Here is a 25,127-nt window from a genome sequence, read left to right on the forward strand (position 1 = left end):
TTGTTCCCAGAGCAGAGACAATGGCCTGGGTGTTGGAAGCTGCTTTTTCCCCTCACTGAAAGACCAGTTAGGGTGGACCCAGGAACTTCATTACTTTGTAAGAGGCCTGCCCTTTCACGAGTAAATGTATGGTGAGACACGGATAAGACAAACCCTTGTCTCTCCAACCAGGCTAGCTCCAAACCCAATGGGATGGAACCTACCCCCCCAAACAGTTTTCAGTGACCACAGAAAAGGGGCCCCTCATTTGCATAGCCACACCTCTGGATGGACTCCCAGGGACTGCACAAGAGAGAAAAGGCCCCAAGTTGGGGATTTGGGGATTAATGTGCGTTGTGGATTTGTTTGCAATAGGGCAAACAAGAACTGCTGCAAAGGTGGGTTTGGTTTCTCCTGGGGACTTTTACCACATTGGATATGGAGGAGCAAGGAGGTACCCCACCTTGTAGTTTGTGTCAACAATAAATGTGGCACCCAAAGCACCCTACTCGGAACACCTTCCAGGCCAGCGGAAGAACAGAAGAAGAATTGCACCTGTTATTATTTGAGACCTAATATGAGCCCCAAAAGACTGGGCCTGCTCCCACTTCTACCCAGGGCAATGAGGTTGACTCCAAGCATCAGTTGGCTGACCTCCTGTGGGGCTGCAATGACACAACAAGCTGCAAGAGCCCATTTCCTGAAGTGCCCAACTGACCATTTGCATTAGACCCAAACTGGATCCTGCAGTGGCCTCTGCTGGAGTGAGTCTTCACTCCAAAGTACATTGCCTGAGGTCCTGGGAATTTTGATTGTGTCTAACTGGATATCTCCTAAAGTTGTCTGAAAAGCTATGGAACTTGGGAAAATTCTCTCTTCTGTCCACTGAGGACTGAAACCAACCAATCGAGATGATTTGGCCAAAGGTTCTCTTGCTTAGAGATTCTTATCAGCAGCAAATCTTTACAGCGGGCTCTTGGCGAGGGGTATATAGCCTTGTGGAACCCATCGTCAGCATCTGCGGCTGTGCAGGTAAGAGCGGTGTGGCAGGGTGAGGGGGATTGCGAAAGACGATGATGAGGGAAAAATAATTATTTATTTAATTTTCCCTTGTCATTGTACTTTGTAATCGCATACCCGCCCCACTGTTCTTGTCTGCAAGGGCTGTGGCTGATCGTCTGATATAGCCAGAACTCACACCATGTTTGAGGATTCTGCGCTCCAAAAAGAGAGTGAGTACAAATGAAGAAATCGTGACAGAGCAAAGGCGTTAAGAGCATCCGGCTGACAAGAGGAGTTCTTTGGCCAAAATATATGACTTTTCCCACTTTGCGCTTTACCCACCAAAACCAACCACTTCAGCTGGACCTCTCCCAGCTGCTATTCGACATTGAGAGGACTTCCTCTGATCCACGCTTCAACCCTGCCCCTTTGAAAGATTTCAACTTCCAGCAAGGCCCAGATTTTCAAGGTTTTGCGTTGCCCCTTTGCCATGCAAGGCAACGCAGAGCGACACAGAATCTAGGAGGAGATTTACCATACCACGCAGAGGCGCCCTGCATGTCCCTGCGTGGCTTGGTAAATCTGGTAAATGTGCTGCAATGCAAGGCCGCATGCATTTCATTGTGCCAGGAAAGCATTACATGTGTGTTCCCATGTATCCGCCCTTGTATACTGAAGCATCTACAGAATTGCCAAAACTGGTAGACCTAGGAATGTGTCAGAATTATACACCCTCCCGATAGAGGCACAACAATGAGAAATATCTTTATTTATCCTTGTTGTTTCCTCTTTCTAAGTGAGCTGCATTCTGCAGCACACTTAGATGGAAATGCCTCCAAGGATAGTTTTGTGCAGGAAGGTGCCCCTTCCTGCATGAAAGCAATTCTGCCTGGAATGCAGACACCCTTGCACCACGGTGTAAGGATGCCTGCATTGGCTCCAGGCTGCACTCAGTTCACCAGCGCAAGGAGAGGACAGTAATGCGTTGTATCTTGAAAGATATGATGCATTCCTGCCCTCTCCATTTCACACAGCGCAGCAATGTATCATGATGCGTTGCATTGTGTGAAAAATTCAAAAATCGGGGCCTGTGTCTCAAGGTAAAATCTGTGACTGGCAGTGGTGGCTGGAAAGTCCGCTGATAAGAGGAGCGGGAAAAATATTTGATATATTTTTTTTAAAGTATGTAAATACTATTAAATACATTAAAGAAATAGAAAGGGACTCACCATTTTCCAGGGACATGTCCTCCTGCTCCAATTGTCATCTTCTCCTGATGTCAGCGACGTCACCTCACGTTATTATATATTTTTTATTTTTTTAACTTTTTAACTGTGCTGGGAATTGCAACTGCTTAACACATTTTCTTTACGTTAAGCCTTTGTGCTCTGTGCCATAGCTACCAGGGTTTGAGCTCAGGTTAACATTTCTGAAACCTTTGAATGGATCTAACAAGTTACTGGCTTTATCGCACATGGAATACTTCTATCCACCTGCGTTAATAATTCAGTTTCTTACAGTAACTTGTTTAGAGTTTTGAACAACAATGAGCTTTAGTTTTGGTTTTTCATGCATTAAACAGTAATTCTATTTTAGGGTTGTTTTCCTTACTGTGCATCCAAAATACCTATCCTCTCATTACCCCTTCTGACATGTGTGGATACTTTCACTTCACATTAAGATATGTACAGCTTGGCATTTCCCACCAGTGTTACTTTTATGTTGTCTTGTTGTTTAATTCTCTGTTCTTCACTAGGCCAGATAATAGCTAGCCCATTAAATGCTGAACCTGACACATCTCTGGTTGTTGATGGGGTGGTATATCAAGTTGTGAGGACTTTATCTCACCCAATGTTTATTAGGTGAGATAAAGTCCACAATACATTTAGGCAAGTCAAACCTGGAAAAAGACCAAGTATTTACCTGGACAAGCGAATATTGGTGCTCTAAGGACCGAAATCTGCATGTCATTCCTGATTACCGAAATTAAAACAGGGAAAATGAGGCATTAATCACACTCCATAATTATCAAAATATAGGGATATTGGGTTCTGTCAGGTGGAGTGCGTTTTGTATGCACCTCCTCATAACGTGATCCTTTGCCATCGATACCTAATGCTTCTTCCAATTTCACTAACTGAATGCAAGCCTCTCAAGCAATACCTAGGAACAAGAAGCCTTAGATTGTGCCCACACAGAAGTTATGTGATGACTTGTCATCCTTCTTTTTGGTGAAGATAAATAAGATTATTGAGGGGATGAGGGTCAAGGATTCATCTGGTAATATGATGTGGGATGACAGACAAATACCAAAGACCACGGGGAGTGGGAATAGGGGGACAACGCTATTAAAGCAGGAAGCCACCCTGGACCACTTTGAGTTGCCCTCAGATGAGGAATTTACCAGGGTGGCCACAGGAGTTTCATCTGGCTCACCTCTGGACCCCCTCCACCACAAAATATGGAGGGAATTAGGATCTGAATTCTTCCCGGTGCTCCGTAAGCTGTGTGATCAATCCTTTGGTAGTGGGTTGGTTCCATCTAGCTGGAAGCGGGCGATAACTCCCCTCCTGAAAAAAACAACTTTATACCCTAAATGTCCAAAAAGCTACAGGCCCATATCCTTGCTCCCGTACCCAGTGAAGATCTTGGAGCGCCTGGTGAGCAGGTCGCTTTCCCAATTCCTGGAGGTAAAGAACAAGCTGGAAGAAGAGCAATTTGGGTTCCATCCAGGTCTTGGGATGGAAACTGCTCTGATAACCACTCTGGATGATCTAAGAATGCATGCAGACAGGGGCCAATCGGCTATTTTAATCTTGCTGGACCTGTCGGCCGCATTCGATACAGTTAATCATGCGATCCTCCTAGCAAGGCTGGAAGAAATGGGGGTGGTAGGGGTGGCTCTGAGATGGGTTCAGTTATATTTGACCAACAGACAGCAGACAGTGGCTCTCCCCCCTTTCCAATCTGACTTTGTGGACATGGAGCATGGGGTTCCTCAGGGGTCCTCCATAAGCCCTGTTTTATTTAATGCTTAAATGCAGCCGCTTATAGGCATTATTAAGTCGTTTAACATTAGGCTGGTAAACTATGCCGATGACACCTCATCCTGTCCCTGGAAGGTGACCATAAAAGTGTGCTGGATAATTTCCATGCATGTATGCGGGAAATGGTTAAATGGTTGCGTGACAACTCCCTGCAATTTAACAATGACAAAACTGAAATCCTGCATTGTGGAGTAGGCAGAGTATCATCAGTTCTTCCTACTAATTTTTGGCCTATCCCCACAGACGCCCCTTTGGTACCAGTGAGGACGGTGCAAAATTTGGGGGTCAGCTTTAATGACAAGTTGAATCTAGAGTTGCACGTCAATAAGCTGGTGGGGAACTGCTATACCCTTATTAGAGAACTGCGGAAGGTGCTGCCAGTGCTTCCAGGCCAGAGCCTCAGTGGTCAGGAGCGTCATCTTGAGCTGCATGGACTACGGCACTGCCTTGCTACTGGAGTCTCTGAGATATTTGCTCAATAGGCTCCAGAGAGTTCAGGCAGCAGCAGCAGCAAAACTTGCACTTATGAGACCGCGTCGATCATCTTCATCTCTGGCCTTGGCTGAGTTGCACTGGCTCCCGGTGGCTCAAAGGGTACAGGTTAAAGCCTCATGTGCATCATGTTCAAGGCTTTACATGGAACGGGGCCCAAACCATTACAAAACAGGTCTGGATGGTATGTTCCCACACGCAGTCTCCGCTCTTCTTCATCAGATAATTTGGTAATTATTCCCAAAACAAGTAGCTATGGGGGGAAGAGCGTTTTGCATAGCAGCCGCTCGCCTCTGGAAAAGCCTACACTATGAACTGCGACAGGTCCAGGATCTGATGCTGTTTCGCAAAAAAAATCTAAACCTGGCTCTTCCCCAGAGTATAATAGTATTTTTCTGGGTAACATCTATGTATCACAGCGCCAGGATGCCCGGAGGGTTACAGTGAGCTTTATAAGTGTTCGTACAAAACAATACTTCCACTTATCAGCTCTAACATCGCTGAACATCAAGCATTGTTGTCACTAAAGTTTTAGAAGAAATACTAGCCATTCATGCTGGTGGCAACAACATTTGCACAGATATTAACAGCAGGTGATTTGATATGACTGTCCAGCCAATGAGAGAGTCTGATAATGAAATGCGCATGAGAGATGGTAATGCAACGACCGAGGAGAGTACTTTCAGACTTGCCCATGTCACTGCTATCAAAAGTGGATTCTTGATCTCAAGATTGAATCAGAAACCTGAGAATCCTAAGGAAAACAATTGTAGAGTTTTACATCGCTGCTCATTACCCAAGTTAATTGATATCAAATTTCTGGAAATATTGATATTGAAAAAGCACATTATGTTCCCTTGCTCCTTCAGATGAGTCATATAAAGCTTAGAGAAATGATCTTTTAAGGACTTGCACCACAACCACCTGGTCATGATGAGAGAAGCGGACCCAGAGATACTGTCCTTCATGGTAGATGGGAAGAAAATACATAGGCTCCAGGACTTTGCCAAATAAGCAATAGCTGTCTGCAAATATTTTGCTTCTGTAAGATCCAGGTTTAAAGATATTGGCTATAATTTTGGTCTGTCTGATCATCTGTGATGAAGTATTGAAAGCATGATACTTTGAAATCTTCCAACTATCCAACAGATCTAATTGCATATGTAGGTCAACACCACATTCTCTTTCAATATAGTTTCAGGATTTTGACAGAAATGCTTAGTCCTTTTGTAAAAATTTCCTACTCCCTTATAGTTCACTGAGACACATTTATATTTAATATCATTTTTGTTTAGCACGAAAAAGCAATGTGTGTTTTCTTTGTTCATACCTTTTAATCTTGCATACTTTACTATTATTATTTGTATTTGTAGGGAGCAAAACGGATCATCCCCATGGGGATCTCTCGGCGCCACAATATTAGACAAAGCGGAGCAGACTGCTGATTAGTGACAGAACAGCCAGGTTTTGAGAGGTTTTTTAAACTGCCAGAGATTGGGATATGTTAGACCTGGAACCATTGGCGTGGGTCTCCCTTCCATGTTTTGCTGTTGCCTCCTGTGTTTTTGCTAGGTTTTTGATCGACTAAATGCTTTGGGCACTTTGCCACTGCTATTCAGTGCCAAAGTGCAAGTGCTCCCTATTGTAAATTGTTGTAATGGATTAGTGACTCCATGATTGGCTTATTTGATTTACTTGTCAGACCCTAGTACAGTGCACCATGTGTGCCCAGGGCCTGTAAATCAAATGCTGCTGGTGGGCTTGCAGCACTGATTGTGCCACCCACAGAAGCAGCTTGTAAAGTATGGCTCAGGCCTTCCAATGCAGGGCCTGTGTGCAACCTGGGGCTGCCATGTCGACTTGGCAAGTGCACCCACTTGCCAGTCCCTAAACCTTCCCTTTTCTATATACTACTCACCCCTAAGGTAGGCCCACGGGCAGGGTGCATTGTATGTAAAAGGTAGGACATTCTCTGATGTGTGTGGCATATCCTGATAGTGAATTACAGCCAATTTCATTTTTTCACTATTGCAAGGCTATCTGTTCCCATAGGCCAGAATGGGCAGTTTGATTATAACATCTTATAATCATAACTGACCCTAGGAACAAGATAGGAAAATAAAGTTTAGGATGCCTGAACTCAGAAAGTTAAAATACCTCTTTTAGTGTGGGTGATTTTTACATTCTGTGTTTGAAAATAACACTTTTAGAAAGTAGGTATTTTCTTGACTATCCATCCAGCATGACTCTGCTAGGTTTGTGTATTCCATGTCTGGTTTGTGAGTGACAGGGGGCTGGAGAGAGCCGTGGCTCCAGGAGTCTGATGGGTCAGGGCTGGGCTGAATAGGACCTGCATTGCATAGAGAGTGGGGGGGCGGAGATTTCCTTTCACTGACCTGAGCTCTCAAAGACTAGAGAGTAGGGGGAGGAGATTTCCTTTCAGCTACCTGGGCCTGTCTGCTTTCAACAATGCTGTCTCCACCTCCTGCCAGGAAGCTGCACAGAACTGGTTTTGGCTGGGCACAGGCACCCTCTGCCTACAGAGGCCAAAGGATTTACTGGTATAAATATTGGGGCCCAGAACTTTAGATCACTTCTGGGAATCAAGACAAGCCTTTGCCAAGGAGAAGAACCAAGGAAGCTGAATGAGGAGACTGCCCCTGTGCTGTTTTGCTATTTCTGGGGTTAGCCTGCAGTGTTTACTTTATTGCCAAGGAAATGGGAAAAGGACTTTTGTGAACTTTTCATAATCTTAAAGAAGAATCTCCAAGGGCTTGAAGCTGAGCTTGCCTCCTGCCTGAAGTCTCAGGGATATAAGACTTCACCACCAGCCCCCCTGAATTCCCTTTCTGGGAATTCTACCTGCAGAGAGATGCCTACTGTTGTTTGGGCCCTCTGAGAAGACTGTGTGTCGCTGGGAGCTGGAAGTGTGATGCAATGAGAAGTGCGTCGCTGCCGCAGCAGTTGCCGTTGCATCGCCGAAGAAGCATGTCGCCACCGCAGCTGTTTGCTGTTGCATCACCGACGAAGCGTGTCGCAGCACTGGATAAGTGTGTCGCCACCACAGAGGTCACCGTCGCATAACCGGAGAAGCGTGTCGCAGGGTCTGTCACGGCTCAGAAGTTATCGAGTTAGCCGCATGGCTGTCGAGTGTGCATGCATCACCTCCAACGTTCTCGCAACACATCAAGGACACCATTTTGTCGCATTGCACCAGATCATTGCATTGAGGCGCCATCTTGTCAACTAGTCACCGGGCCGCAGTTGGAAATGATGCATCAACTCCCCACACAGTAAGGAAGCAAGCCGCAACTCCCCTGCGCAGCAGTAAGGAACCGTCACATCCACTTCCCCGAGTGTAAGGAATGGCGCATCAACTTCCCTGCAACCCTTTTGCTTGTTTTGCATGATGCATCTAAGGTACTTTGAGAGTAAAGTGTCGCATTTACCATCTACATTGAACTAAGCTATTTCTACCCTTTTAAAGTCTATTTTTGATGACAGTTTTGTGGATATTTGTCGTTGGGTCTTGTGTTAAGTCCAGTAAAGATTACTCATTTTTCTAAACTGATGTGGTGTCCATTTGGTGTGTTTTCACTGTATTACTGTATGTGTTCACAAATGCTTTACACACTGCCTCTGAGATAAGCCTGTCTGCTCATGCCAAGCTACCAAGGGTGCGAGCAGGTGTTATTTTATAAGTGTAATCCCTTACCCTGACTAGAAGCAAGGGTCCCTATTTCGTCAAAGGTACCTACCTCTGTCAACTAGAGAACTCCAATTCTAACAGGACATGTACGGATGTTGTCTGGCAATTTGTTCCAATGAGAGGGGGCGAGATACGAGAAAGAAAGGCCATCCATCCTGACTATTAATTCTCAAGGGGCACAGCAGCCGTCGGTCACTTGATCTCAGTTGGCAAGAGGGGATCTATGGTTTTAGCTTCTTCCTCAAGTAAGCTGGACCATTCACCTGGAGTGTTTTGAATACCAGACATAGAAGCTTAACACTGCTCTTTTTTTTTCACAACAAATTTTATTTGGTTTTCCGTTGGAGGTGTGGGCGAAGGCTCTACATTGACCTGTAGGAGAGAATGGCATAATTTTACAGTGAGTCCAACAGTTCGACCATAATTAAACACCTACCCAACATGCAGGTGGTAAAAGTCAAACTCAATGTAGACAGTTCTAGATCTCAGGACATGCATATCAGTTAAGAGGTCGTGAAACTCCATTGTCGACATATATGGGGTTTTCAAAGCAATGTACATATACAAACATTGTGTAATAAAATACAGGGCTCTAGTCATGGGTCAGTGGGTGGTAGAGGAGGGAGCTCGCTTCCCCGATAGGACGCCCAGCGGGCCCAGATTTTTCTGTGTTTAGCAGGGCTACCGAGGGCTAGTAACACTGCCACCTCTGCCCCCATACACCTATCCAGTTTGGTCTTCCATTTACCCAATGTTGGGGGAGAAGTCCCTTTCCACAGTTGTGCGATGTCACGTTTGGCTATTGTAAGGGCTAAAAACAATAAATGCTGCTTATAAACGTTTCCCCAATATCGTCTGTGCTATGTAGGAGAACAGTCTCGGGTCCAATGGGAGTTCCCATGCGAGCACCTCTTGGAGGCAGGACCTAATTCTGAGCCAGAAGGGCTGCAACGCTGTGCAGCTCCAAACTGTAAAAAGGTCCCTTCATCCTGCTTGCACCGCAGACATACAGGGGAGGGGGATCACTCTCATCCGCCACAGTCTGGTCTGCGTATAGTAGGCCCTGTGTAAATATTTTAATTGTATCAGGCGGTATCTAGTAGAGACCGCAGCCCTTCATGGACTAGCAATGGCTTCAGCCCAGTCGTCGTCGGTTAAGTCAGGGATATCGGCCTGCCACGCCTGTCGCGTCTTGTTGAGTGTTGTCTGTGTGTGGGTCGTTAGGGTCTGATAGATCTGTCTAATCTTGTGAAGGCCTAAATCTCCCATCAAAAAGCGGCCCTCCAGTGGGTGAAACTCCGGAAGGGTCTCAAGGGAACGTATCAGGGGGGTGAGTGCATGGCAAAGGCGGAGATAGTTGTAGAGTTGCGTTTTATGGAGATTGTATTCCGCTTGTAGGTGCTGATAGGTTTTAAGGGAGGTACCCTTCATCACATCCCCGAGGGTCGATATCCCCACCAGGTCTCAGCCCCAAAATCCACCCAAGGTGGCCACAGGACGGAGATGTGTTCCCTGCCATAATGGGGTCTCTCTGGTGAGTTTGCTGTGCCAATCCATCTGTCGGACCTGTGCCCGCCAGAGCAGTATTACAACTTTACCCGCGGGCGGCATAAAGTCCAATTGTGTTGAGCTATACAGAAGGTGTAGGAGGGGGTCTGTGCCATTGCCGCGTGCTCAATCGCATACGCTGGGTCAGTAGGGGAGTTGTACCACCATTCGTTGACCACCAGCAGGTGCGATGCTACATAATATGACTAGATGCCCGCTGCTGCGATTCCTCCGCAATATGTTGATTGTACACAAGTGCGCAGAGCAACCATAATCACCCCGCCATTCCAGAGAAACTTATTTTGTATGGCGTTAACCTGCGCAAACCATGAACACGGGATATGATAAGGGAAATTTTGAAGACGGTACAGGATCCGAGGTAGCGATACCATCTTGAAAATGGCTGAGCGCCCGTAAAGAGACAGGGGGAGGGAAGACCATATCGCAGTCTCGCTGTTGAGGCTGGCAAGCAGGGGAGTGATATTACGGGCCCAAGAGATTTTGGGACACGAGGACATGTATACTCCGAGGTATTTAGGAGAGTTGCAAAACCCATGTATCACGGCCCTGGTGGCCACAAACTGGATAAAGGACGGATTTGGCTGGGTTCGCTTGTAGGTCTGTAGTGCTTCCGAATACCCTCAGGATCTCGAGTATGCAACACTGCTCTTTTTTTGATGGGCAGCCAGTGGAGCTGTCGCAGGAGGGGTTGGAGCAGGCTTATTGAGGGCTAGACGTGCGGTTGTGTTCTGCACAACCTGCAGCCTGGATAGTAAATCTTCCCTGATTCCTACCAGTAGGGAGTTTCCATAATCTAGTCTGCTCGCTAGAAGTGACTGTATAAGGGACTTTCTAGCTGAGAGAGGGATCCAGGGAAAGATCTTCCTCAGCACTCGCATCAGGCCGAAGCAAGTGCCTGAGAAGCTTTTCACCTGTTCTTCCATGGAGAGTCTGTCATGAATTAGAACACCCAAATATTTCACCCAATTTTTGGGCGTAGGGGGTTCTCCCAGCTCGGGCGGCCACTAGTCTGTGGACCAGAGCTCCCCTGCTTTTCTGAACAGCAGAATATTGGTTTTATTAGTGTTAAGCTGCAGAAAATTCGCAGTCATCCATACAGCCATTTTTAACATGCAGTTTTTTAATTTTTCTCTGGTCGAAGCGGGATCCGTATCAATACTAACCATCAATTGAGTATCATCGGTGTAGGAGATGGTATCAAACCCACAAGATCTAATAATAGTGGCCATGGAAGACACATAGATGTTGAATAAAGTGGGGCTTAAGATGGAACCCTGTGGGACCCCTTTGTCTACAGCCGTGGTCTGCGATATAAATGAATCTAGTTGGACACGTTGTGTTCTATCAGCCAGGAAGCTTTCAAGCCATTTTAATGTCGTTCCGCTGACACCAATCTCTCGTAGCCTATCCACTAGAATTCTATGAGAGATGGTGTCAAACGCTGCTGACAGATCAAGAAGAATCAGCATAGTAGGTGTCCCTTTGTCTTAGGCCAGCCTAATCGTATCCGTTACTTCAGTTAGCACGGATACGGTGCTAGACTATGCGCGAAAGCCTGACTGGGAAGAATCAAGTGCGGTTTTCGTTCAAGATATTCAGTTAACTGTTTGTTAATCAGAGCATCCATAACTTTAGAAAAAACTGGAAGAGGAGAGATGGGTCTATAGTTTTGCAGATCCAAAGGGTCGGCCAGGGTTTTTCTTAATAAGGGTCTTATTTGAGCCTTTTTCCATTTCTGAGGGAAGGTGACAGTGGATTACAATATATTACACACTTCGGTAATCGAAGCCGCAAGGGTCGGGCGAGAACTGAGATGATAAAAGGAGGAGCCAGGTCTAGAGGGGAGCCAGATTTTATATGCGCTAGCAGGGACTGTACTCCAACGGGATGGCGTAGAAAGCCTCCAAAGTGGGAGAGATGGGATCCTCGGGACTGTGGGATCCCTCACTGAACTCCCCCTCTGTGCTCAAAGAGCTAAAGATTTTATTGATCTTTAGATTAAAGTGATTATCAAGATCATCACATAACTTTTGAGTCTTTCTTTATGTGATTCTTATTTTTGTATTTGTTTTATGTTTAGCTTTCATGTCCTCCTGATATTTTCTTCTACTGTTATCCTTTACCTTTTCACATTGTTTCCTGTACTTTCTTCACCTAGTGGCTAGCATACATGATCTTAAAGTGTTTCCATTAAAAGTAACAGGACTAATCCATTAGGTAAAGAGAATATTTAGTTGAATATAAACCAGCCATATGTCTTCTCCGAAATCCAATATTATTGATAAGAATCTGCCTAATGTGATTAAGACTGGATTCGTGACTCTCTTTATCTTTTTATTTGTGAAGAGTAAGAATGAGAATGGAGTTGCCTTTCTCTGTTAATAGAGACTCCAAATTCAAATGATAAATTAACAAAGTGATCCAGAAGGGATAGTAAGATATACAATTGTTAAATAAGGGGATTTTATACTTATTTTAATAAACCCACTTGGGCCTACTGCTAATTACCCTACTCTTCGGAGAGGTGTTAACTAAGATAATAATTGACTTAACAATGCTCCTGACATTGGTACTGGATATTTTAATCCTATGACAAATCCGCTGCCACATGGAACCTTCCAAAAAGAGCAGATTTGGCCATAAATGACTGCACAAAAGATGATAATATACAATCAAGGAACGGGAAGCTCTTCACCTTATGCAGCTGTTCTAGTGATATTTGTGAGATGATTGCTGAACCCAACTTTGTACAGATGTTTCTTTCGACCATGCTGTGAACTCTATAATGTTCAATTGGAGCATCGTCCTGTTTCTATTCCAAACTGTAGAGTGAATGAATTATATTAAATGATCACAATAACATAATATCAAGTGCTATTATTAACTATTTTAAGTTTGGCAGAACTAATGCGCCCTCAAGAATTGGCCACGGGGATGGACGCCTTCACTACCAGTAAAAGGGGTACAGCAAGAGTCATAGGCGCACATGAGATTAAGACATTCAATTCCCAAATCTCTGAAATGTAGAAACAAATTTCCACCAGTGAAAGGTGTACATTCACCTATCAAGATAATGTTTTCATGTTTAATTTGCAGAACCTAAGTTTTAAATAGAACCCTAGGCTTAGGAAGAAGGATGTATTGCCATTGACTAATGATAAAGTAAAAATACCTTTCTTAACACTAATAGATGTAGGAAAATATTTATGTATTTAAAATGGTCAATAATATAAGTTATTTGGAATGTAGGTGAGAAGTTAATGATTTCTGCCAAGGTTGTACGTAATGAATGTACTACTTTTTACTCTGTTATTTGAAGAACAGGAAGAGACTCATTTGAATGCTGAAAATGAGTTGTGATATTTTGTTATATGCCTGTTATTTCCTAAATTGTGAAATTTGCAGTTGTTTGGATGAGGTTCATACCATTAGTAAATACCTAAAATCAAGTTTTTGAAGAAATTGTTATGTGCCCCCCCCCTCCGTTCTTAATTTGCTAACTCATATGGAAGCCGGTATCGACTTCATTATGGACCTAGCTGCATTACGCCCATTATTACTCTGGCGCTCCATTTGGTCCAAAACAGAGACAATATTTGCACAAACAATTATCAAAGACTGTTTGAACCTTGATAATTTGTCACGTATACCATGGCTGAGCTATATTTACTACTGGTTTAATCTTTTGTTTGATTGCAATATTCGTCTGAATCCAGAAGCAGCCGCACTGATACCAAAGAAAGATATACAATTGAGGTTTCTAGCATATAAGAACGCGGCTAGAGAGAGTCAGTCTAGTAATTTAATAACCATTGCTTCTTACCTTGATTTGAATCTAAGGAGTGGTTTTCAGACATATCTTGCGATTGTGACTTATAATTCCCACCGATTTGTCCTAACCCGCTTAAGGCTAGGGATTGTGCATCATTTAGTCTCATTTCCGGATATGAAGATCAAATCCAATATGCTGTGTCCTTGTGATAACATTTCAAAACAAAGCTGCTGTCACTTTTTATTGTTCTGTAAATTTTATTGTCATTTTAGGAAGTTTTACCTCAAACCTATCTTTTTAAAATATAAGATTCGGTCCACCAAATCAGCAATGAAGTTTTTAACAACTCTGGGAAGTCCTGATACCTGTTTCTTTGTGGCATCATATGTGCTAAAATGTATAAATATAAGGAAGTCTATAGTCTGTTCTGTCTAGTTTTAATCATCCTATGTACTTTGCACATTTAGGTATCGCTCAGACTTTTATATGCACTTTTAAAGTTCGAGATGATTCTGGATGAACATTGTATTTTTGTTATTGCTACTATACATAGCACCTTTTGCACATTTGTACCGCACTAGACACTTCATATGGAATCTGCACTTTGTTAAATAATATTGAAGATGTTTTGTTAGTAAATTCCCAAGTTTAATTCTGAACTGTTTAAGGAAGCACAATGCACTTTAATAATGACTTTTATATACAGTCTTCTGTAACGTTCAGCGTACAAGATACTCTAGCTTGCTATGTATTTTATGTGTTTCGTTCTGCTTATATGGTTGTATCTTACATACCGAATAAAGCTTTTGAACTTGAACTTGCCTAAAATCAGGCAAACAACTGGTGGCACCCACCTACAAAAAAAGTGCTGTGGACGCCCTGGGTGGGCCCTGCGGTACCCGGTCACCATAAAATATTTGTCGGCATACGCAATGCGTGCCCACTGAGGCATCGGCTGGGGCTGTGGGGGCATTCCCCCACAGCCCTAACTACAATTAAACATGTAGGTGTCCTGGGTGGGCACCAGGACACCCACAGAAATACCCACAAAAAAAGTTCATTTATTATTCACTGCTAATTGAAGGAGAGCTCCATAATGCCCTGCGAGGGCTGTTGACATTTTTGTTTAGCTTGGTGATGTCTGTCGAAGGGGACGGGGCACCATCAAGCATTTCTTTAATGCTGAGGGAGGGTGCATGAAGTGCAGAAGCCCCCACCCCCAACACCCCCAGCAACATTAAAATTACTACAGTTACTCCCATGGGTCAATAAATCCATTACAGCAAGAGAAGTTACATTACATTTTTAAAACGCTCCTTGCTGGAGCTCTGTGCTGCTCAGCTGGAGTGCTGGGCCCTCTTGTGGTTGTTTTTTTGCTTGAATGTTGAGTGCAGAAAAATGTTTTTTTTTTTTTTTGAAAGACTCTGAGGCATGTTGGTTTTGGTTATTTTTTTAAAAAAGTGAGTCTTTCAACATTTTTCAGCCTACAAAATGCAATCATATGAACTATGTTCAAGGAAAGACTCTCAAACATATTGATTACATTTTTTTTTAAAATCAAACTTTATTAAACATCTTTAATAATTACTGTTACTAAGCATCGCATTGGTGGAATTACTAAAATATACATTTGGTTAAAAATATTGGTGATTTTTGGACAAAGATGATAGGTTTTCCATATATATTGATATGCTCTCTCCTTGATAAAGTCAATAGGCTTGCTTTTTATATTTTGGTATTGTGACAGTCAGTAAGTCGGCCTGAGTGCGGTCAGGATCTGTGAGACCAACGCTGCGCATGCCATAAGGCTGTGTGCTGCGGAAGGTACAACACTTGTAGGGGGTTAAGCGCAGACCCTCGCAGTAGGGGGTGGGGCACTCCTAGGGGTTTGGATGCCGACATGCATTGTTCCTTCTTGGACCGTCGGGGAATGACTGGCAGCCCTGAACAGGATATCAAAGAAATGATAGTTGTGAACAGATACCGGGCAGCAGTGCTACATGCAATGTGTTTCATTCTTTTGTTTCTCAAGAACAAACTCCCATTTTAGGAGTTTGTTTTAAAGAAATCAAAATATTTGTCAAGTGGGCACATGAAAGATTGTTCCTGTGCTGCAAAGTTTCCGTGTCTTAAGCTGCGCTGTTGCAACAGCAACTCCGCTGAACGAACAGAGATCCTCGCGCAGCGGGCATTCATCTCTAAGTATGGCGGGCAGTCATCTCTAAGTATGGCGGGCAGTCATCTCTAAGTATGGCGGGCAGTCATCTCTAAGTATGGCGGGCAGTCATCTCTAAGTATGGCGGGCAGTCATCTCGAAGTATGGCGGGCAGTCATCTCTAAGTATGGCGGGCAGTCATCTCTAAGTATGGCGGGCCGTCATCTCTAAGTATGGCGGGCCGTCATCTCTAAGTATGGCGGGCCGTCATCTCTAAGTATGGCGGGCCGTCATCTCTTAGTATGGCGGGCCGTCATCTCTAGGTATGGCGGGCAGTCATCTCTTAGTATGGCGGGCAGTCATCTCTAAGTATGGCGGGCAGTCATCTCTAAGTATGGCAGGCCGTCATCTCTAAGTATGACGGGCCGTCATCTCTAAGTATGGCGGGCAGTCATCTCTTAGTATGGCGGGCAGTCATCTCTTAGTATGGCGGGCAGTCATCTCTAAGTATGGCGGGCCGTCATCTCTAAGTATGGCGGGCCATCATCTCTAAGTATGGCGGGCCGTCATCTCTAAGTATGGCGGGCAGTCATCTCTAAGTATGGCGGGCAGTCATCTCTAAGTATGGCGGGCAGTCATCTCTAAGTATAGCGGGCAGTCATCTCTAAGTATGGCGAGCAGTCTTCCGCTAGGAGAGTTGACGGCATCCCTCTGTGGACCTGGCAGGCCACCAGCTGCATGATGATTGTTTAAAAAACTGCTAAGTACTTTGGGGTCTACAAATGAGCACTGGTAATGGCCAGGGAGATGGGAATGTTCCCATTGAAAGGAAAAACATCTGAATTTCTGTACAACACTGGTTTCACACCTCTCTGTTGTCTATATGTGTACAGTGAGAGATACTTACATACAAAAGCAGGGTGACGTACGGCATGCTGAAAGAGGAGAAGGTTGTGAGATGATCACAAATGCAACAAGCGAGGTGGCCACCATCCACTGCTTCAAGGAGTGATGTTTTGAAAGATCTACTTAACCGCAGAAGTGGAAACCACTTGTTGTACAAGAGGTCCAGACTGCATGTGTACAGCTGAGGGTTTACAGAAAAAAGGGCTTTTGTGTCTGTTACCTACTCAAATCCTGGAGTAGCCAAGAATTTCAAAAAAAGTCCTATTGGTGAAGTGATACAAATATGTTGAATTCCTTGTTCTTGATACAACATATATGAATTATTTAAAAGTGCTCACACAAAAAAAAACAAGAAATCTGCCTGCAAAATCTCTCCAAGGGATGGTAATTGAATTGCGATGGGAAAGGGGTCCCTTTACATCTTCTCCGCTTTGTGAATCTTGAAAATAGTTTCAGGAAATAAACTTCCGATAAAAGAAAGTTTAAAAAAAAATATTGTACTATTTTCTTTAAGGAAAATGATCTGCATTTGAAAAAACAAATCTTTATCACATATATTGTGGTGTGCTTTCCTTGCAGGCCGCCTTTCCTGTGATAATGGCCAATCGCAGGGAGTCACAGATTGTGATATTTCTTATGAATATTAATTAGGTGGTCACTCTGCAACCTCCTATGATGTGGTATTTTGGGAAAAATATTAGTTGCAAAAAGCCAGTGCACATTTAGAGGTCCCTTTTTGTGCATTGCATATTATTACAAAAGGCCCCTGCTCCCTGGCCCGTGTATCCTTGGGGTCCTCTGTCCCGAACCCCACCCTCTAGTTCACGAACTGCCCTTCTTCTCTTTTGCTTGGTAGGAGATGTGGCCGAGCTGCTCGATCTACCGCCTTAAGAGCCGGGGGAATCTACCACCTTACGAGCCGGGGGATCTAGGTTTGAATCCTGGCCTCGACTCTAGACCCAACAATGGGCAATTCATGGCAAATCGCTTAATGCGCGTGAAGTGTTTGTGATATGCATGATGTGCAATCGTCTGCCAGCCCCTCGTGTAATGTACAGGGCTCCGTTGCTTCACAGCTAGGTTTGTGCTCTATAAATACTAATACATACATAGATACCTACTTCCCTGTTGCTTCTTTTTACCTTTGTTCCTCAGGCTTTTATACACCCCCACTTGACCCCCAATATCCATTCTGCTGCTAATTTTATACAATTGTTTCTCTTGTCAAGTGTTTTATTCAGCCTAGGGTGTTAGTTCTAGAAGGTTATCTACTCATAAATGTGTGTATTTGTATATGTATGTATAATATGTTTAGGGCAAACCTCGCCCTAGTGGAGTGCTGTACATGGTGCCCCAAAACCTCATGAATACAATCTTCACAAGTTATTCCACATTCATGAGTAGAAATGCCTGAATCCATGGTAGTACCTAATCCTGATGCCTGTAACAGGGTTACCACTTCGGGGTATTTCCACCGGATTAGTGAGTGCTCTTAAACGAGTGCTGTATGTGGGATTGACGAATGGTATCAAACGCAAGATGTGGTCATGTGGAAAGAGGGATCACAAGCATGTTATGCTAAGTACTTCTTGCTTCTGTGAAAGACAATGGGTGGGGGGTAAATATACAGTGGCCACAGCGTGGAGGGTGGGGTGCCTGGAGCTTCTGGCACCAACACACATGTTTTGCATCTCTACGCTCTAGCGGCACAATCCACCCAGCTGTCACTGTGTGCAGCACCTTCTGGACCTTTGCAAGAGGGCAACTAGCATTTGCATGTTCTAATTTAATTATATTGGAATTTTTATTTTTATGTAGTTACTACGTGGGCATGTGTGGAGATGGAGCTAACGACTGCGGGGTGAGTAGTGGCAAGAAATATTTACCATGACGAAGTCTTAAAATTCAGACCAGCTTCGCAGTGCTCATATAAGTTAAAACATTTGGCAAATTCTAGTAGAACTCTGAGAATTATATCATGCGTTTGTCATATGTCTCTGTTTTAAGTGATGGCATATTTAAATTTACGTTGGACGCCTCTTTGCCATATTATAACTATCACCACATTTCCAAATTTTCATCCATCAGTGTCTAAAGTTAGTGCAAAGCATTTGAAAGAACATGAATCTCTAAACAGGAGGACAACAATCTTGCAGCTAATAGCACATTTAAGTACTTGTACATCTATATTTGTTTCATATTTATGTATGCAAAGTTTGTCTTAAAATGAGTTTATTATACAGAGACCACTAAATTTCATATAACATTTCCCTCTTCCATTGATCCTCCAGCCAACACGTTTCATCACTTTGGTCAGTTAGTCTGTGACTTCCTCAGGGCTAAACTGGTAGTCGTACAGCCCTGATCATACAAACACCCAGGTGTTGAGTATGTATTCCATAGTGCAAGTTCAAAGTCAAAAAATGTGCTTAATCGTTTCATCCTCACACCTTCTGTTACGATCATGCAAAGCGTGAAGGCTTCTTTAAATTGTTGAGTTAATGGAAAGGTATCTTGTATTATCATTTCAAAACCACACAAAAGTAGATCGAGAACTTTGTGGTTCATTCTAATGCCTGCAATAAACTGATACGGACATACTTCTCAGGGATTTATGAAAACCAAAGAGTTTCTTTTTTTGCCCACGTGCAGGAGGAATGCACTACTTGCGGTACCACCCCTAGGAAATGGGATAACTGGTTAATATCCAACTCCTTCTCACTTATTCAGCTTTCTTGTAGTTTGTCAAATTTGTGTGGGGAATGAACATTGAGTGTAATAATTTTGAACCAGTAAAATGAAAAAGGGGGTGGTCCTGCAGTACCTTAAGAGACAATCGCCAGATTTGATACTATTGCAAGAAACTCACCTGGTGGTTAATAGTTGTAAGGCTCTCAACAGGTGGGGGTACAAGCTTCTGGTCCATGCAGGGTTTACATCTGGGTCTTGAGGTACCGGTTTCTTATACTTAAAAATCTAGCCCTTACCCGTATATGGGCCGATCCACAGGGCAGATTTGCTGTATTGGTGGCGCTCTGGGAGGTTAAGCCATTGAATTTAATATCGGTCTATCTTCCACCTGCGCTGGGAAAGACGGCATTGCAAGACCTGGGTAGGATATTGATAGCACTTGCCCCTGGTACTCTTATATTAGGAGGGGACTTTAACATGATAATGGACGAGAGGCTTGAGAGGCACCCCCAGAAATCATCTCCCTGACATAGCACACACATGGCTGACTTCACCCAAGCAATGGGACTTGCTGACATTTGGCGCACGCTGAATCCTGCTATAGTTCACTACACACACTATTCCAATGCACATAAAAGTATGTCCTGCATTGACTACTTTTTTACGTCCCTTGCAGTCATAGGTCACTTCCAACATTCCCAGGGGCTCCCAAGAGGTATCTCCGATCATTCCCCCCTCAGGATTGAACTTACTTTTCACCGGCAGTATACCCGAGGCCCCATAATCATTAATGCATGGCTCCTTACAATTCAAGATATCAAAGACGACCTTGCTGAGCACACAGACCATTACTTCACTGAAAATGTCGGCTCCGTCGATTCGGCAAACACTATATGGGAGGCCTGTAAGTGACTTGCTCCAATTAGAAGCGGAACATAATACCTCTCCCACTGAAGCCACAGCACACAATCTCCGGAATAAACAGCTAGAATACAAAGCCATAGCACGTGAAAAAACCCAGGCGAGACTCCTTCGTACACGCCATAGGGTATACGAGCTTGGAGAAAGAGCCGGCAAAATGCTGGCGTGGCTAAAACGGTGGGATCAAGCAGCTCAATGGGTCCCTGAAGGTACTTGTGGGTGGGGCGCGGGTAACAGACCCCCGAGAGGTAGCGGAAGTATTTGCAGACCACCTGGAGGCAGTATATACCTCCAAGACCACCACCTCCTCCAACGACTCACATCAGCTCTTGGAGGAAATGAACCTACCTACACTTTCGGACAGTGACAGGGACGCTGTAGATGCAGACATAACAGCAGAAGAGATCTGTAAAGCTATCTTTGCTGTTAACTCTGGGAAGGCAATGGGGCCTAACGGGATTCGATTGAATTCCTCAAGGGGATGGCCCTTAAAGTGGCTCCACATCTAAAAGACATGTATGATGAGAGTCTGGAGCAGGGTATCCTCTCCTTGAATCAAAGGCTAGCTTCTATAGTTGTCATACGCAAACCGGGTAAACCAGTGACCAACTCCGGCTCATACAGGCCCATCTCTTTAATCAGCTCAGAAGCCAAGGTATTAGCGAAACTTCTCGCATCCCGTCTGATCGCAGTCCTCCCGTCCCTGGTCCATGAAGACCAATCAGGGTTTATACCGGGCCGCAATACCGCTTTAAACATCCGTCGAGTCCACAGTGTTCTAGGCAGGCAGCCATATTTGCAGGAAGACGCGGATATACTGTCATTAGATGCACCATGGTGTTTGATTCGATAGAATGGCCTTACCTCTTGGAGGTATTGGCGAGGTTTGGTTTTGGTCCACGGTTCCGACAGTGGGTGGCACTGCTCTACATTAAGCTGCTAGGCCAAGTCAGAGTAAACAATCACACGTCGCGTACATTTGCTTTACAGAGAGGGACTAGACAGGGTTGTCCCCTGTCCCCCCTACTGTTTGCGTTGTCTCTCGAGCCATTGGCACACTGGATACTGCGTGATGTTTCGATATGCAGACTCCGATGGAGCGAAGACAAGGAAGACAAAATATTGTTATATGCTGACGATATCCTAATATACTTGGCATCCCCTCGGGCCTCTATTAACAGCTTGCTTAACGTCATTACCAACTTTGGCAAATATGCGGGTGTTGGAAGGCGGACCTCGGGGGAGTCGGAGAGACCACCCAGAGGGGCCCCCACACTGCACGAAGTAGCCGAGCGCTGCTGGGAAGCCTCCTAGGAGAGGTCCTTCTCCTATAATGTACTAGCACAGTAACACCACCACACAGGACTCGAGGCTGGTTATCACGATGAGCAATTCTTTATCGGCATTTAGGAGGTTACGGTTATCGATATATACAAGGGGGGGATCGAGGGATCCGCAAGAGTCTCAAAGTCTTTGGTAGGGACGGGGTAGCGGGACAGTCTTTGGTAGTAGCGGGGTACGAGGGTACCTTAGGCCCAGTTCTTGTTCCTCAAGCTGGAGGGACTCCGTGTCCCGGAGTGGTCGAGCCGCGACGGCGTCAGCAGGGCTCTGGTGATCAGTTCGTGGAGCTTGAGCCGCGACCAGGTCAGCAGGGCTCTTCAGGTGGTCCAGTTCAGCTCGAGCCGCGACGACGTCAGCAGGGCTCTGGGGGAGGCTTCAGTGAGGTTGGGCCGCGACGGCGTCAGCAGGGCCCCGATGTTCCGTGAGGTTCCTTGTCTCAATAACGTGGAGCCGCGACGCAGTCAGCTGGGCTCGTGGTACAGGGTCAAGCAAGAGTTCTTCTCCGTAGGGTCAGCCGCGATTCCATCAGCAGGGCTCTTGACTCCGGGATACAACTGCCGTTCCCTTGCGGGGTTGCCCCAGATATAGGTCTGGAGCTCTTTGATGTCCGGACCCTCGCGCCTGGGGGGGCGGAGAGGCCGGGCTGGGAGAGGCCAGACACCCAGCGGGGGAGGTGCCAGGCCTGGGGAGGCCAGAGGACGATCGCACCTAGGTGTGGGGGGGACGGCGGGGGTCCCATCGAAACTCTCCTCCGGGAGAGGTGAAGTGGCCACGTGGTGCCCCCTGGCCAGATCTTGGTGCCTCGAGGTCGGGGCTTCGCTGGGGCCGCGGCCGGGGGGAGCCGGGTTGCGTGGCCTGGTGCGTGGAGCAAGCATGGGGGGAACCCCGAAGAGATGAGGGGTTCCTGTGCGGCCTGGAAAAGGGGGCCGCTGAGGCGGGTGTAGGCAAAGGGGTACAATCCAAGGGGGGACCTCAAAGGGAGGAGAGGTCCCTGGTGGCCTGAAAGGGCGGCCCGTGTAGGCCGGTGCGGGGGGACGAGCACAAACCACGAGGGTTAAGACCACGCCACGAGGCCGGGTCCAACAGGCGTCCCCCCCCAACCGAAGGCAGGGAGAGTCACCCATTTCCTTGGGGGTTCTCCTCGTCGAGGCGGAAGAAGCGGGACAGGCTGTCGGCGTTGGCGTGGTCACTGCCGGGCCGGTGTTCAACAGAGAAGTCCATCCCTTGCAGCGAGATGGACCAACGCAGCAGCTTGGGGTTCTCGCCCCTCATTTGCATTAACCACCGCAAGGGCCGGTGGTCGGTCTGGACCCGGAAGTGGGTGCCGAAGAGATAGGGCCGGAGCTTTTTGAGGGCCCACACTACAGCGAAGGCTTCCCGCTCGATGGTGCTCCACCACTGCTCCCGGGGCAGCAGCCGTCGGCTGATGAAGGCCACGGGTCTGTCGAGTCCCTCCGAATCTACCTGGGACAGGACGGCCCCAATTCCATATTCGGAGGCGTCCGTCTGCACCACGAACTCCTTGCTGTAGTCCGGGGCCCGTAGCACGGGGGCCGTGCACATTGCCGTTTTGAGGGCCTCGAAGGCCGCCTGGCAGCGGGGGGTCCAGTGTACCTTCTTGGGCTGCTTTTTTGACGTGAGCTCTGTGAGGGGGCCGACAATGCTCCCATAGTCTCTGATGAATCGCCGGTAGTACCCGGTGTGAGAAGTTGGCCTGGTATATGATGCTCACTAGTTAAAGTGATCACCCTGTACCATGCCAAGCAACCCTTATGGTGTGGTTGTAAGTCAACCTTTTCGGACTAGCTGCCCTAGTGGTAGCGTAGGCTAAGCAGTCTTTGAGGCTAAACTCGAGAAGCGTGTTAAGCCAGCTGTTTTACCAAATGTAACCCCTTTTTATACCAATGAAAGGACACCACACAGATATATATTCAAAATATATATGTATTTATTTCTCAAAGTAACCCCTAGTCTCTTTATGAGCACAGGAGCACAAATCGTCAAACAAGATTACAGTAGAATACACAGAAGTTGCACTTTATATGGATAGGCCCTGGTGGCCGCTCAAACCATATACTAAAATAGTGGTATAAGTATCACGAACAGAGAAGGGAAAAGGCCTAGGGCCTCTAGAATCGCTGGGCCTAGAAGGAGCTAACTTCAGTTAGTTACCAGGAGGTCCACGGGGTGCGTGTGCAGAGCAAATAGTCACACGCGTGCTCCCATAGGTTTTCAATGGGTGCGTAAAAAGTACAAAGTTACTGCAAAAAGGATCTTCCGGATGGACTATGACCTTAAGATTGGAAACACAGACACTAGAGATGTTACTCTACACTTGGGCACCGGAGTGCCAGCTTTACCTCACCCACAGGAAGCGGGTGCATAGGTGTCGAAGTGCGTCGGGTTTCTTCTATCGGGTCAATGAAGCCTGTGGACAAAGATGCTGCAGGCGGTCGGTCCGGAAGAGATGCGGTGGATCCACGAGTGGATCGGAGTTGTAGAAGACCTGTAAGCAGAGGGGACAGTGTTCACAGTCACTAGCCAGTGACCAGCGTGGCACCAGGTGGGTACCAGGCGATGTCGGGTGCAAACAGGAAGAAAGGTGTAGCTTGTCTCTGCAGCCACGTGGTCCCTGGAGGTCGACGATGTCCAGGAGTCGGTTCACGAGCTGTCCCACGCAGGCTCTCGCTGTCGGCGGTGTCGGCGACTTGATCGAAGCAAACAAGCCTTGGCAAAAGCAATTGTTGTGCAGAACAAGATAAGCTGATGGTTCTGACCAGCAAGTTCAGAGGGACTGCTCCTTTGGAGGGGAGCAAGGGCCAGTCTGGAGCAACCAGATCAGCGGTGTAGTTCTTGAAGTTCGTCGCCAAGATGGCCACTAGCCAGCGGGCCAGCAACCGGTTAGGCGCGTCGAGTGGCAAATTGCAGAAGGGCCCCACGCAGATCGTGGAGATGCTGGAGGGCTCACCTTTGGTGCAGATGCTGCTCGAGGGTTGGGCTTCTTAGATCCCAAAGCACAACTTGGAGGGAGCCTCGGTTGTTGCACTTGCAGCTTGTCGTGGTCGTTTCAAGATGGCTGGCTCCACGTGTCTCGTTGCCTCCACGGGTCTCCTCTTTTCAGGGACTGTGGATCGGGCGGTGAGAGGTCTGGAGGTCCAGGTCTTGTCAGTCTCTGGGCTCGGGCTCCGGCGGGAGGCGGCGGCAAAGCAGACGTTGATTCGCTGGATGGTGCTTGCGTTAGCAAGGTGGTCACTCCCTGACCACAGGGGAGATTTCCTTCAGTCTTCTGTGCAGCAGAATGTCGAAGTTCCCGTCTTCTTCTTAGTTTCAAGTTGATTCCAGGATGTCTGAAGTCTTAGGACACAGCTCCTACCTTTAAGCGGATTCTAGGGGCCGGACTACCTGCTAGGTCCCTCCCTATGGGTGGGACCAGGAAGGGGGGTGGTTACACCCCCAATCCTTTGTCCAGCTCGCCCCAGGCCCGGGACTGGTGTGCCCCAGGACCGGATTGAACTGGCATATGCACCGAGGCTCCTTGTGAGC

At 46.3% G+C, this 25,127-nt stretch overlaps 1 protein-coding gene across 1 annotated transcript in view; it reads left to right on the plus strand.

The window, feature by feature from the left end:
* LOC146788629 (putative cation-transporting ATPase 13A4) overlaps positions 1 to 25,127 on the plus strand; it is a 389,548-nt gene that overhangs the window by 236,111 nt on the left and 128,310 nt on the right. The window contains exon 22 of the mRNA XM_085633188.1: positions 18,450 to 18,492. Within this exon, the coding sequence (XP_085489314.1) occupies positions 18,450 to 18,492 (43 nt within the window). The remainder of the gene's footprint in view (positions 1 to 18,449; positions 18,493 to 25,127) is intronic.

The sequence above is a fragment of the Triturus cristatus genome, chromosome 11 (genome assembly GCF_964204655.1).
Source record: "Triturus cristatus chromosome 11, aTriCri1.1, whole genome shotgun sequence".
Lineage (NCBI taxonomy): Eukaryota > Metazoa > Chordata > Amphibia > Caudata > Salamandridae > Triturus > Triturus cristatus.